A 14,917-nucleotide genomic window follows, 5' to 3' on the forward strand; every position below is an offset into this window, starting at 1 on the left:
TGCCGGGGTCATCTGACCCCGGTGCTCTTTCCTGCCAAGGCAGGGGGTCGGACTAGATGATCTACCTAGGTCCCTTCTGACTCTAGCTACTATGAAACTATGAAACTATGAGCTGCACCTGGTACCTCAAGGTATGTAGAAAAAACATTTAAAGCTGTGTCTATGGCCGAATCACTGATTCTCTGAATCAGCATCAAATCTTCAGATTCAGCCTAATCAAATCAGGGACAGTGATCCGAATCAACAAATTGAATCACTGTCCCAAATTCAGGCTGAAACAAATAGGGCCCATTTCGCACACCCTTACTAAACAACATAGCTATGCTGGCAAAACCTTTAAATATAGACCAAATCTAAGTGTGTTGCAGGATGTTTAGAGCAGTAAAGCCCCAGTGCTGACAGAGATCCTAAAAAAAAAATATATCTCTAAATTCCTTTGCCCCCTACTAATGTTAGTCAATGCAGGCAAAGCTGTAACTCCTCGTACCTGTGCCGACCCAGGGGCAGGTTCAGAAAATCTTAATTCCTCCCCAGCAAATCCTCTGATTTGATTCTTACAGAGGTCTTTTTTTCTTTTCATAGAGCAGCATTTTTCTACTCTCATGTATTTGAACAGCCAGATACCCTAATCTGTGAGCAAAGCTGCTCCTACACCCTACCAGGCCTTCATGCTCCATGCCTAGCTAAGTGAGCATCGGTAAAGTAGCCTTTGCTCTCACCAATCTGAATGGAGTTGCAGCCTGAGCAGAGCTGTAAGTGTGGGGCACGGGGACATGGATGCAGTGAAATTTATTCCTTCTGACTCCCTTGTAAGGCCTTGGCAATCTAGCCTTAATGCAGTGGTAAAAGCCTGGTAAGTATCTCCTCTCCCTTTTATTCGGTTTGCATGTTATACTCTGGAGTAATAGTTACATACACTGAGTGAAGTATCCTGGAGAAAGCCAAAATTTAAGTGATGTGCAGTCTGCAAAAGTCTTCAGGGCATCAAGGAAGACCTGCATCACTTTTAGAAATGAGCCCAACAACATGACGTTTGGGCCTGAATTCAGGTTTGTTTAGCTTCAGGATTTTGATGTGAGTTTTTCTAATTACAGTGCATTCGTTCTTTCATTTAAGAGCTGGCAGAAGGTATTGCCCTTTTTATTACTCTCTGTACTTTGTAGTCTTTTAGGGAAAGGGCTAAGATATATGGAAAATAATCTTTCAAAGCATTCTAGGAAGCATGTTCTGAAATATGGTAGGATTCTTTGATAGATGGTGTTTAGTGTTCTGAAGCCCAGAGAACCGTGACAAATCTTTCTAATCTGTTTCATGTAATCTTGTTTTTATCTAATGTAATCTCTGCATCCTATCCTCTTTGCATTTATATATAACATATTCCCTTCCAAAAAAACCCCACCAGCCGTGAATCCTAACATGCATTTCTTTGTTTCTTTCCAACAGCTGGCTGTCCAGACTCCTTGATTAAAGAGCTTCATCACTTCAGAATTCTGGGAGAAGAACAGGTGAGTTAACATCGCAAAGGCAGCGTCATAGTGTCATGAAAGATAGACACTAATGAGATAGTTTCGTCTCTCTCCAGGGAAGCAGTGTGTGTCTCATGACCCTTGTGCCCTGAATGGGGGAGAAAAACACACAGGGGATCTATGTGAGAATATCTTTTTTTTTTATTCTATCCATCAGTCTTGACAGGTTATTAATTGGTACATCTGCTATCTGCCACCACTTTTCAGCTTGGGACTTCAGCAGTAAACAGGCTCCATAAAGTGGCAGATAGGCAAACAAGAAAATGCAAGGATGAAATCTGCCTAAGGGATGGATATTCATAACTATCTACAATGTGATCTGTGTCTTTGTAGTCCAAAAATGTCCAATATTTTTAAAGCCTTTTTCTTATTCATAATGATAACAATGCCTAGAACACTTCCAATGCTAGAATTTCACAGTCTCATGAACAAATCTTACAATGCTGTGGGATGTGGGCATTGTTCCCATTTTGCCTATGCTAAAATCAATGCACCAAGCAGTTGAGAACTTTGCCTTCTATTTTGCATGGTTCATTTTTGGGATGCCAACTTTTGGATGAAATTTTCAGTGCCCAGCACTCAAATCAGACCCTCCATGCCTTAATTTGGGCCCTGCAGAAACTGAGGCAGGCAACCAAAATTAGAAGCCAGGTTTAAATGAGAATTAAGCAAAATTTAGTTCTAAAATGGTGATCCAAAAATCCCATGCTCAGGTGCTGCCTCAACTCTAGGTCTTTTGGTTTTCAGTATTACCCAGGCATGTAGATTGCACCTTGTACTTGTCCAACTGCCCCCAAACTGCAATTTATCCAGTGATTATTTGGTGTAAAATTCATGAGTATTCCTGAGAATCATGTCCAGAATTCAGGACTCCCTATCCTCCCAAATAGATGCCATAACAAATGTACTATGGGACAAGGAGACTAGAAATAGGAACCTGTGGAAGGGGGAAATGGAGACAGAATTGAGAAGACAAGACAAATCTGAAAAGAAAATGGGAACAAGAAGAGAATGAGGACTCACTAAGCAAAGGGCTTAAGAGAGAGAACCATGAGGTGGAAGGGTGAAGGACACCAAGGAGACAGAACCCAAGGAGAGGGCCTTGGGTCACTGCTGGGAGGGAAGAGAGCAACTGGATGGTGAGCTAAGAAATGGGGGACCAGGAATGCCTGGTGAAGGTAAGCCTGGAAACAGAAAGATAAGGGGGAATTTGAACTGACCAAGCAGTCTGAGACTGGGTGTGGAGAAATGGAAAGAGTAGAAGTGACAGGGAAGACTCAGATGTGGATAGTGAACTCAGAGGGAGAGACTAAAACTAGCTGGACAATGAAATTTGAACTGCGATAAGAGGTCTGAGGACTGGAGACTGGATCTGGTTGGGCAAAGGAGAACATGACTAAGACAAGTAGCCACATAAGGTGGGTGTGGCAGAGCACCTTTGGTGTCTGCCACTTTAAGGCTTGAGAGCAGGCAGCAGGGTGGCCTGCAAGTGTGGGCTAGCCTTAATGAGGCAGCCACATGACCCCAGGAGGGACCTGGGATTGGAGGAGGGGGCTGAGCAGCCTCCATTTTAGATATAAGCCCTCAGGGCTGACCCAGAAGTCTGCTGCTGGCAGCTGGAGAAGTACCACCTGGCTGAACTGCTGCTTGCAACATCTCAGAGGTAAGGGCAGGAGCTATGGAGATGGCAGAGGGCTCTTGGTCTTGGGTAAAACCTACAGCTGCACTCTGCTGGGGAGGGATTGCCTGGTGGGCCTGCCCATGGTGAGGCAGTTCCCCAGAAATGCCAGGCCAGTTGCCTCCCCAGTGAAAGGTGGGTAGGGGTGCCTTATAACCCCAGCTCCCACTACCCAGTGAGTAATTTAGAGAGCAGACACAGGGGAGGCGGGGGACAGGCATGTCTCTGGACACGTGAGCCCCATGGGCTGAGTGCCTGGAGACTGCAGAGAAGAGGGCTTAAGACTAGCCAAATGAGGAGCCATGGTGGTATAAGACCCCAGTGGCCCTGGCAAGGGGGAAGAGAGAGAAGCCCCATGGAGGGGACATAGAGTTACCCAGAGAGGGGCCAGTGGCTGAGTTCAGCCCAGTGTGGGGCAGAAGGCTGGCGGCCATGAAGAGTATGGCTGTGCATCTACCGGGTAGAGTATGTGAACGAAGAAGCCTGAAGAGCCGTGTAAAGGAGGGCCCAAGAGGAACCCAAAGGTCTGCACTTAGTAGGGTGGGATGTGTGAGTCCCGGTGAGGAGCAGTATGAAAGAGGCCCTGTGAGAGGGGGCAAGTGGAAGAGGCCCTGTGAGAGGGGGTGGTATGTACGAGGCCTGAGAAGAGCAGAATGTTAGAGGCCCAGCAAAGGGGCAGAATTTTGTCTGGCCTTAGGCTGGAGCAGATAATAAGTCAGGATGCCATCTGGAAGACATGGGACATGGTGTAGGGACAGTATGGAGCCGTGTGTCTTGCCTTTGGCATCAAGGCATTAAAATGGGCAGCTTCCCACGTTTTACATGAGTTTATTAAACAGCAAGTCATGGCAGATAAGACTGGGTGGACTGCTCCACATAGGCAGGAGTGTGGGCCAGTGTTGAGATCCGGCCCTGAGCTGGCCTCCTGTTACAGGGGGAAAGTAGAGGAAAGGGATAAAATTGAATGAGGTGGGACAGCTGAGGCCGAGTTTGGGTGTAGGAATGGGCAGAAAACCCTGCATCCATCCTAGAGCACACTCCCCTCCAGAGTTTGGAATGTAACTCTCATTCTCTGAGTCTTGACATTTCCTTGTTGCCACACATCTGTGCATGTGTAACCCAGTGGCAAAGTGCATAGTTCTGGTGCCCATCATGTTTGTTCTAGTAGTTTGTTTTAGAATGACAATGTGCTATCAGGCACTCTGATAGCTGATGTGGCAGAGGACTGTGTAGCAGAGTTTAAGTTTCCAGAACTGATAAGGGTATCACTATAATGTCACATAATGAAATTCCTTTCTATGCTCTAGTTTTAAAAAAAGCAAACTGAAATTACACAAGGAATTGGTTAGAAGAATATTGTTAAAGTTGCCTAGTCAATCAATCAAAAGTTAGGAAATGGCAGAATTAAGGTTATCCATATCGTCTTAATTCACCCTACCTTACACATCCATGGATATTCAGCCTTTAATTATGTGATCACATAAGATCTATACAAGCAGAGAACTCTGAAACTGAAGACAGGCGGTCTGTGTTTGTTGCAAGAGAGAAGTCAGTGGGAGAGATTTAAGGTTGTGTCGTCAACATGCTGTTAATAAATATGAACAGCACTCCAGGATGTTCACCACTTAGGACACTTTTAATATGGCCAACTTGCATGATGGAATTACTTCCCATTGCACTGTTAGTAGACCTGGGTAGAGGAAGACTATTTCATAACACAGATATGGGGAATAAAGCTGTGGACTGAAGTTTCCTTCTGAAAATATATTGGGCCTTTAAACATGTCTTGGCAGCTTAGAGAAACCTGCAACAATTGGCTCTTTGACTGTCTGTACTTAGCCTAGGGCACACTGAAAATTCAGAAAGAGAGATTGTCCCCAAGTCACTGCTGGCCTCCCAGGGTAGGCTATGAACATCCAGTGACTGGGGCTAGTCCAAACCTTGGCAAGGTAATGCTGGGATAGTCTTTCCTCAGGGTGAGGCTGTTCCTGTCCTCACTTGGTCTCATCTGCCAAAAATTACAGGAGGTGGTATTCAGCCTAGGAACAGTCATAATCTGTGGAGGGGAAAACAGCAGAGATCAGCTGTCCCTTATAAAACTGTGACCCTCAGGACCAGTTAGTAGGCCTTAGGGGCCTGAATGGGAGCTCCTCCAATCCCTACATTCCCTCTGTGAACCTCTAATGTAATACAGTCTTTAGGACTCAGACCCTTAGGAGGGGTCTGCAGTCATTCAATGTCAACATTTAAAGTCTTATTTGCGCCCAGCCTTATAGCTGAAGGTGCCTGGAATATCCAAGAGTCTGTCCTGAATAAATATAACAAAAGGCTGCTTTTCACCTGTCTGGTGCTCCGCTTGCTCTGGAGTTCACTTAGCATTGTGCTTCCGTTCCAGGGGCTTTTTGGGGTTTCCTGCTGGTTCTTCACTCCAATCACAAGATGCTTCCACCACACATCTGGGCTGGTAATCCCTGTCAAAGGATTGTCCAGGCTCTGATTAGCCAGCCAGTTACCAATAGCAGACCTGGTATGGGGCTCTGGCTCTGCCCCCAATCAGAAAGCTTGCTCATAGCAGCATGTGCCTCTGCTGCCGCCACCCAATTTGACCAGTCTTTTGGACATGGCTGGGAGTGAGGTTCTGTTCTCCTGGCTCCTGCAGGGTCTCACCACCCAGGTAAATCCCAGATGCACCACAGGTAAGGAAGGAGGTGGAAGCGAGATGTTTCCCCCTTCTTCCCCACCGGCTCTGCCACAGAGTTCAGTTAGTGAGAGATGGTTAAATCAGATATTTTGTCATAAACAAAGTGAAGATTATACAAATAAAACTTCATCAGCAAAGCGGGTCCTGTAAAGAAAGGAAAGATTCCAGGAATTTCCTTACATATGTCACTACAAAGAACTTACTTTCTCTTACTTTTCTCAGTCTTAAAAAAATGCCTGCCTTTTGCTTTACTCGTGTATATAGTAAAAAAAAAACCCCCATAATTAATTATAACTGCTTCCTCCTACAACCTATTCCCTGGAATGAATAATTTCTATTCACCTCACCTAGTTTGCAGCCTCTTCAACCCAGCCCTTAACAAAAGTCAAAAGAAAAAATGCACCCTACATCATGTCTATTCTTACCTGTTTTTGTAACATGTCTCTTGCTTCATAGATTAAAAGGCCCAAAGGGATATTTGTGATAAGCTAGTGTGATCTTGTACAACTTAAACCAGTGGTCACCAACCAGTGGATCTTGATCCACCGGTAGATCTGAGATTCTTGTGGTAGATCTCGGAGTTGGTCTCAGGCTGGGGTGGGGGACTGGGGGGCTGAGTGCCCAAGTGCATGCATGTGCATGCCCCAGCCTAGCAGGTCAGTCCATGGGGGAGGGAAGGGGCAGAGGCTAGATAGAGGCCCCCACCGTGAGAGACAGTGGTGCAGAGGCAGGAGCACAGGTAAGCTGAGTGGAGCCCCGGCTGGGTGGGACATACCTACTGGGGAGGTTTCCCCCCAAATAATTTTTTCTCCCTCTGCCTCAATCTACGCCCGCTTCTCTCCCCACAGATTTACCTGCTGGGGTGGGTGGGGGGGTGGCAGCAGTACATGCTAGACCTTGGGTTGCTTTTAAATGCCAAAGGTTATCTCCTACTTAAAAAGGTTGGAGGCTGCTGACCTAAACCATAGGTCTTGCCTAAACCAAAGCCTATCATTTATAAATGTATCCAGTCTTAAGAATATAAGAAGTGCCATACTTGGTCAGACCAATGGTCCATCTAAACTATTATCTTGTCTTCAACAGGAGTGGATGCTTTAGAGGGATGGTATGTCTAGAGTAATCCTGTTCATTACCATTTCTAGCATCTTCCATCATTGGTCTGGAAATGCCAGAGGATGTGCCTCTGACTGTCCTGTTAAGTAGCTATTAACAGATCCATCATCCATAAATCTGTCTAGTCCCTTTTTCAACCTGGCTATACAATCCACCTCTATAGCTTACTGTGGTAATGAGTTCCACAAATTAACTATGAGCTGCATAAAGAAGTACTTTCTCTTGTTCATTTTAAATCTGTCTCCTGCTAATTACTAGTATTCTGGGGCTTCATAAATAACAGTTCTCTATCTTACTTTGTCTACATCCTTTATGATTTTATAGATTTCTATCATACCCACCCCTTCCACCCAGCCTTTTCCTTTCCAAACTGAAAAGTTCTGTTCTTTTATAGTGTCTCCTGATATGGAAACTGCTTCATACCCCTGATCATTTTAGTTGCCCTTCTCTGTACCTTTTTTAATTCTACAACATCCTTTTTGAGCTGTGGAGACCAGAACTGCACACAGGACTCAAAATGTGGGTGTAGCATGGATTTGTACAATATCATGATGTTCCATGTTTTTTTTTTCCATTCCATGCTTAATGATGCCTAACATTTTTTTTAGCTTTTTTTGGTCACCACAGAACATTGAGCTGATATTTTTTAGAAAATTTACAATTATTCTAATGCCTCTTTCCTGAGTCATAACATCTAGTTCAGAACCCAGTACAGTGTTTGAATAACTGAAGTTACTTTTCCCATGTACTTTGCACTTGTTGATACTGAAGTTCATGTGCCATTTTTTTCACACTCCCTTAGCTTGGTGAGTTCTTTCTACAACTCCTCTCCATCAGATTGGGATTTAATTACCTGGAATAACATAGTATCATCTGAAAACTTGGGGCATCTTTACTAGGGGGCAGATGGTGGGGGTCTTTAATTAGAGTGACTCTCAGGAAAAAGCTAATCTGCTGTAATTAAAGTGCCTGCATGTATTCAGTGTCCTGTGCTTCAAAATGGCAAGCTTATTTAAAGCTTGTTTGACAAACTTTAATTAAAATGCTCCTGCCACCATTTGGAAGTGTGGGGATGCTGAATACATGAGACACCATGTATTTTTAAAAGAAAGCCTTATTTCTTGTATGAATTTTTGTCGCTTCAAATTTCAGGTCCCAGATCTTGTTACATCATTGGTTCTCTGATGTAAAAGCCCTTTCTTATTATTTTTCTGTTCCCCAAGTAGGTTTTTCTAGGCTGTAATCAAGTTACACTTTAGTTTACCAAAAAGTAAGTTAAAGCATGTTTTCCAGCCTTATCAGCCACTTCCTGGAAGTGCTAGCATCGAAACAAGATACACTATATTAGTAAAGATTGCATCACTGCCAAATAAAGTAGTAATATAAATTTCCCCCTTCTACTTAGTATTCCTATTTGTTTATCCAAGTGTTGCCATTACCCTTTTGGCATTACTCTAGTAGCCCAAATTCTGTTGATTATTCCATTATATCTCTCATGTCCTTGTGAAATGAATCATTTCCCAGGAAAAGGCCCCCATCCTGTATAAAATCATAGAGAAGTAGGGCTGGAAGGGATTTCCAGAGGTCATCTAGTCCAACCCCCTGCCTTAGGCAGGATCATCCCTATCTAAACCACCCTGTACAAATCCCTTGTTTAACCTCTTAGTAACACTACACAGTCAACTCTGACACAATGCAACATGTATCACTCTAACCTGCACCAGCTAAAGAAGGGGAACCATGGCGATCAACATCCTGCTTCTGTAAAGGTGGTTAATGTATGCTCAAGAGATCTCAGGACGATCTCCACCAGGGAGGAAGGCAACGTGCCCCCACCCCTTCCCCACTCTACACACACACAGAGTCCATACCAATCTGGCCGTGGGGTAAAATTCCTTCCTGACGACAAATATCTCAGTCCCAGGGTGTAAAGATGGAGGGGCAAGGTCCTCTAGCCAGGAACCTCCAGCTTTGGTCCCAACAGGAGCACTGGCACACCCCAGTCAAAATCCCCACCCCTGACTGCAGCCAACACCCAATGCATTTGAGGAAGAGATTAAAAAGCCCTGACACATGTAGCAGTAGTGGGCAGGGGGTGAGGGATGGGAGGAATTCTCTTGTAGGCTCATAGCAAAGCCCAGAAGCATGGAAGATACCCACAGTAGTATGTAGGCATACCTATACATAGATCATCCCTGACCAGTGACCTTCCACCCTCTTCTTGAACATTTCCAGTGATGGGGAGTCCACAACTTCCCAAGGCAGTCTATTCCACAGTCTCACTGTTCTAACAGTGAAGATGTTTTTCCTGATATCCAATCTAAACCTACTTTGCTGCAACTCCAAGCCATTGATCCACATCCTATTCTTTGCAGCAAGAGAGAAAAACTGTTTCCCCTCCTCTTTATGGCAGCCCTTCAAGTATTTGAAGACTGGTATCATGTCTCTTCTTAAGCACCTTTTTGCACAAACTGAACATGCCTAGCTCCTTTATCTTCTCCTTGTATGATTTGCCTTCCAAGGCCTTTATCATTCTTGTCACCCACCTCTGGATCCTCTCTAACTTTAAAATGTGAAGCCCCAAACTGAACACATTATTCTAGATGAAGCCTACCTAGTGCCGAGTAGAGAGACAATATCATCTCCTGTGTCTTTCACCTAAAGCTTTATTGATGCATCCCAAAATCATGTTTGCCTTTTGTGTAGCTGCATCACACTGCAGATTCATATTGAGTCTGTGATCTACTGGGACTCCCACATCCTTCTCCATAATGCTTTCTTGGTTTTTTCTGGTCCAGCATAATTATAGAACCTCTTTCTGTTGTCTTTAACTTCTCGTCATGTGCAGCTCATTTTTTATCTTTGCCTTCCTGATTTTATCCCTGCAAGTTCTTCTGATTTCCTAGTATGCTTCCTTTGTGACCTGCCAACTTTTTTCATTGCCTGTATGCTTTCCTCTTGCATTTTAGGTATCCTAGAAGCTTGTTGTGCAGCCATGTTGGTCTCTTGCCATTCTTCTTATGCTTCCATCATGTTGGAATAGTTTCTTGTTGGGTTTTCAATACCATGCTCTTTAGAGGCTCCCAGCCCTCCTGGGTGCCTTTATCCTTCAGTCTGTGAGTATGGCCTGGTTGGTTTTTTTTCAGCTGTGAGATTTCAAATTTGGCATATTCATTAAAACACAACTGGTTTGCTTGATTGCTTTATGAGTAGGGATCTACCTAAATCACAGTGAAGTTCATGGTGCAGCAATGCCTTTAATCTCAGTCTTTTTGCTGCATGCTGCTCCCTCCACCCCCCAGCTGCTGAGTGGCCAAGAGGTAATTAATGCTGTGGTTTTTGCTTCTCAGCCACTCTGTGGCAGGGGAAAAAAGAAAGCTAAAAGGCACTGCTACTCAGTGAACATCTGCTATGATTTAAGTAGGTCCCTATTTATAAGATGATCCAGCTGATTCTGTACCAGTGATCTATCCTCTTTTCTCATAGATTTCATAGACATTAGGGCTGAAAGGGACCTCATGAGATCATTGGGTCCAGCCCCCTGCCCAACAGGCAGTAAACCAGCTGAGGTTAAATGACCCCAGCAAGATAAGCATCCAAACACAACTTGAATGTGTCCAGAGTAAGTGCTTGCACGACTTCTGGGGGGAGTCTGTTCCAGATTCTGGAGACTCTGACAGTAAAAGAGTTTTTCTTTATGTCCAGTCTAAAACGGTCGTCCATCAGTTTGTGACTGTTGAACCTAGTCTTCCCTAGGGGAGCCCTGATGAACATTCTCCCAGGTCCTGATGTACACCCCGATGTACTTACAGGCTGCTACCAAGTCCTTTCTAGGCCTACACTTTTCCAAGCTGAAGAGTCCCATGTCTCTCAGCCCCGCCTCATACGGCCTGCTCTCTTGACCTCTAATCATGTGTGTGGCTCTGCTCTGGACTTCCTTGAACTTCTCCATGTCCTTTTAATAGTGTGGAGCCCAGAATTGGATGCAGTACTCCAGCAGTACACCAAGGTGGAGTAAGGCGGGAGAATGACATCTTGGGTCTTGTTTGAGATGCATCAGTAGATGCAAGTCAGGGTTTTATTTGCTTTGCTGGCTGCAGCATTGCATTGGTGGCTCATATTCATCTTGTGGTCAATCATGACCCCCAAGTCTTTTTTGGATGTAGTGCTAGTGAGTGAAGCACTGCCAAGCCTATAGTATGGTGTGGGCTCTTTCTCCTGAGGTGGAGCATCTTGCATTTCTCTATACTGAAGGTCATCAGGTTTCCATCTACCCACTTAGACCTGTCTAAGTTGGCTTGAATCCTCAGCCTAGTCTACAGTGTACCTATGCTTCCCCAGTTTGTTGTCATCTGCAAACTTAGCCAGTCTGCTTCTGACACCTGAATTCAGATCATTAATAAATATCTTAGAGTACTGTTCTGAGTACTGAATTCTGAGGGATGCCACTAGTCATCATGTGCCACATTGGCTCGGTTCCATTGACTATCACTCTCTGGGGCTGACCACAGAGCCAGTTCCCCAGCCAGTGGACCATGAGGTTGTCAAGGCCACAGCTCCCCGGTTTTGCCATGTGGACATCATGGAAGACCAAGTCAAAGGCTTTTCTTAAATCCAAGTATATGACATCAACCACACACCCCTGTCCAGGTGACGTGTAACCTGGCCATAGAAAGAGATGCGGTTGGTCAGGCATGACCTACTGATAATGAAGCAGTGCTAGCTGTCTCTCAGGATGGTGCCTTCTGCCAGCCTGTTATTGATGGATTCTCTGATAATTTTCTTGAAGGTCTTTCCAGGGATTAAGGTCAAGCTGATTGGCCTGTAGTTCCAAGGTTCTTCCTTCCTTCCTTTCTTGAAGATAAATACCACATTGGCCCTTTTCCTGTCTTCAGGAACCTCAGCTGAGCACCACAAGTTTTCAAATATCCACACCAACAGCCGAGCTAAGATGTCAGTCAACTCTTTTAGCACTCTTGGGTGCATTTCATGAGGGCCCACTGACTTATGGATGTCCAGCCTCTCAAGGTGCTCCCTCACAATGCATATGGTAGGTAGGTATATGGTCACCCGTACCCTTGTAGTCCTGTGTCCTGTCAGGCAGGGTGACCCCCTTGGGCTGGTGGAAAACTGACACAAAGTAATCATTGAGGAGATTAGCTTCTTCCTGGGAGTTGGTTGTTAGCTGCCCCAGTTAATTCAACAGGGGTCCAATGTTGCCCTTATTTTTCTTTCAATTTCCTATGCATCTGAAAAAGGACTTTTTATTGTCTTTGATTCCCTTAGCTAGCCTGAGTTCAGTTTTGGCCTTGGCTTTTCTGGTCCATTCCCTACATGTGTGGGCCAATGATGCATAATCCTCTTTAGGCATCTCTTTTAAGATTAAGGAGGTGCATGAGTTCCCCATTTAGCCAAAGGGGTTTCTCAGCCCTTTTACTCCCTTTTCTGCAGGCCAGAATGGACTTCCCTTGAGCTATTAGGATCATGTCCTTAAGGAGAGACCACTCATCTTGGACTCCTTTCCCTGTCAGATCATGATCTTTCAGGGCCTCGACAGTGCACCTCCAACTTGTCACCTGAAAAATTTTATTAATAGCAGTTTTCAATTTGTTTTCCAAGTTCTTTATAAAAAATGTTAACTAGTGCAAGCCCAAATACTGAACCTTTCAAGACTCATCTAGAAATACACCCTCTCAATGATGATTTCCCATTTACAATTGCAGTTTGAGACCTGCCAGATAAATGCTTTTTAATTATTTTAACATATGGCATGTTAATTTCATATCATCTTAGTTTCTTAATCAAAATGTCATGTAGTACCAAGACAAATGCCATACAGAAGCTTATTACATCAACTCTCTTTCCTTTATCAACCAAACTTGTAATCTCATCAGAAAAAAAGTTGGTTTGACAGTATCGATTTCCCACATACCCATGTTGATTGGCATTATTTATATTACCTTCCTTTAATTCTCAGTTAATCAAGTTGTTGTGCTATCTGAGCTCAGGCCTGTTTAAATAAAGCAAATGTGAAATTCACTATGCACTTTCTATCTTTTCTTCATCTAGGGCTTGATTCTGAAAGTACTGCACACCCCTGCCTCTCTTTAAAGCTAAGAGATGAGGGTCCTTAGTGCCATACCCTTGGAAAAATCTACTGTATTATATTCTCCAAATATAAACACTTAGGAAAAACTTGTGCAAGGAGATGCATTTTATATTTTCTTTGGAAGGCGGCGAGTATCGCCTGAAAGGGAACTCCGTAGTAATATGGCAGCTGTCATTATACAGATTCTCTATACATGGGAATATAGAACTCTAGAGACCTTCAGAGTTCCAGATAAATGCAGCTGTCAGAATAGACATTGTATGAAAAACCTAAGGAGGATACAAAGAAACTGGAAAGGACTTGAAGGCAAGCAATAAGGATGATAAGAGATTGGGATGCAAATCATATGAGGCAAGTTGAATGGAACTAGGTATGTTTAGTTTGGAGAAAAGGAGATTAAGGGAGGATATGACAGCTGTTTTAAAATATTTGAACGGCTGCCATAAAAAAAGAGGGAAAACAACCATCCTTCTTTACCCCCAGACAGCAGGACACATGGCAATGATTTTAAACTACAGCAAAGCTGATTTTGATTAATTTAAAAAGAAGTCCTTTTTTAAATACATAGGGGGTAAAAAGAAAGTGCCGGGGTAATGTGGGGCCTCTGCAGGACATGCTAGGAAATCTGGTTGTCACACCAGACAGCAAAGCTGACTTATTTAACAATTTCTTTGCCTCCATTTTTGAGTATGGATCTCGTCATTCCCCCCCACTGGGACCCCTGTAGGCCCCATGGGAGGCACACCCAGGCCTAGGGTCAGCAAGCAGCTAGTCAGGGAACTTCTGGTGGGATTGGATGTCTTCAAATCAGCAGGTCCAGATAATCTCCACCCAAGGGTACTGAGCAGAGGTTATTGTGGGACCTCTGGCACGGCTTTACAAGCACTCATGGTGCTCTAGCGATGTGCTGGAGGACTGGAAAAGGGCCAATGTGGTTTCCATTTTCAAAAAAGGGAGGAAGGAGGACCCAGGGAACTATAGGCCCATCTTACCGCGGTCCTGGGGAAGCTTTTTGAGAAAATTATCCTGGTGCATGTCCACGAGGGGCCAGCAGAGGAAACTATGTTTAGGGGCAACCAACATGGGTTCATTAGAGGCAGGTCCTGTCAGACCAACCTGATGGCCTTCTATGACCAGGTCACCAAATCCATGGATGCAGGTGTCACGGTGGATATAGTCTTTCTGGACTTTAGGAAGGCCTTCGGCATGGTCTCTCACCCTATTCTCATTAAAAAACTAGGAGACTGTGGTGCCGATGCCTACACAGTCAGATGGGTTACTAACTGGTTGGAGGACTCCACCCAGAGAGTGGTGGTAGACGGGTTTTATTCAACATGGAGGGATGTGGGCAGTGGGGTCCCCCTGGGCTCGGTTCTGGGGCCCGCACTGTTCAACATCTTCATCAGCAACTTGGATGAGGAGGTAAAAAGCACCCTGTTCAAATTTGCAGATGACACTAAGATATATGGAGAAGTGGGCACGCTAGAAGGAAGGAATAGGCTGCAATCGGATCTGGACAGGCTACAGGGGTGGGCAGAAGAGAACAGGATGCATTTCAACACTGACAAGTACAGGGTACTGCACCTGGGGAGGAAGAACCAGCACCATACCTACATGCCAGGGAACTCCTTTCTCATAAGCACAGAGGCAGAGAAGGATTTTGGAGTCATTATTGAGGCCAATATGAACATGGGCCGACAGCGTGGGGACATGGTCAGGAAGGCCAACCGCACCTTGTCATGCATCCACAGATGCATCTCAAGCAGGTCCAAGGAGGTGATCCTCCCCCT

At 44.7% G+C, this 14,917-nt stretch overlaps 1 protein-coding gene across 1 annotated transcript in view; it reads left to right on the forward strand.

The window, feature by feature from the left end:
• Positions 1-14,917, forward strand: part of PARK2 (parkin RBR E3 ubiquitin protein ligase) — a 1,395,896-nt gene that overhangs the window by 1,146,082 nt on the left and 234,897 nt on the right. Inside the window, exon 8 of the mRNA XM_019549987.1 lies at positions 1,444-1,505. Coding sequence (XP_019405532.1) covers positions 1,444-1,505 — 62 coding nt within the window. The remainder of the gene's footprint in view (positions 1-1,443; positions 1,506-14,917) is intronic.

Source organism: Crocodylus porosus, unplaced genomic scaffold, assembly GCF_001723895.1.
Source record: "Crocodylus porosus isolate Cpor-Errol unplaced genomic scaffold, CroPor_comp1, whole genome shotgun sequence".
Classification (NCBI taxonomy): Eukaryota; Metazoa; Chordata; order Crocodylia; family Crocodylidae; genus Crocodylus; species Crocodylus porosus.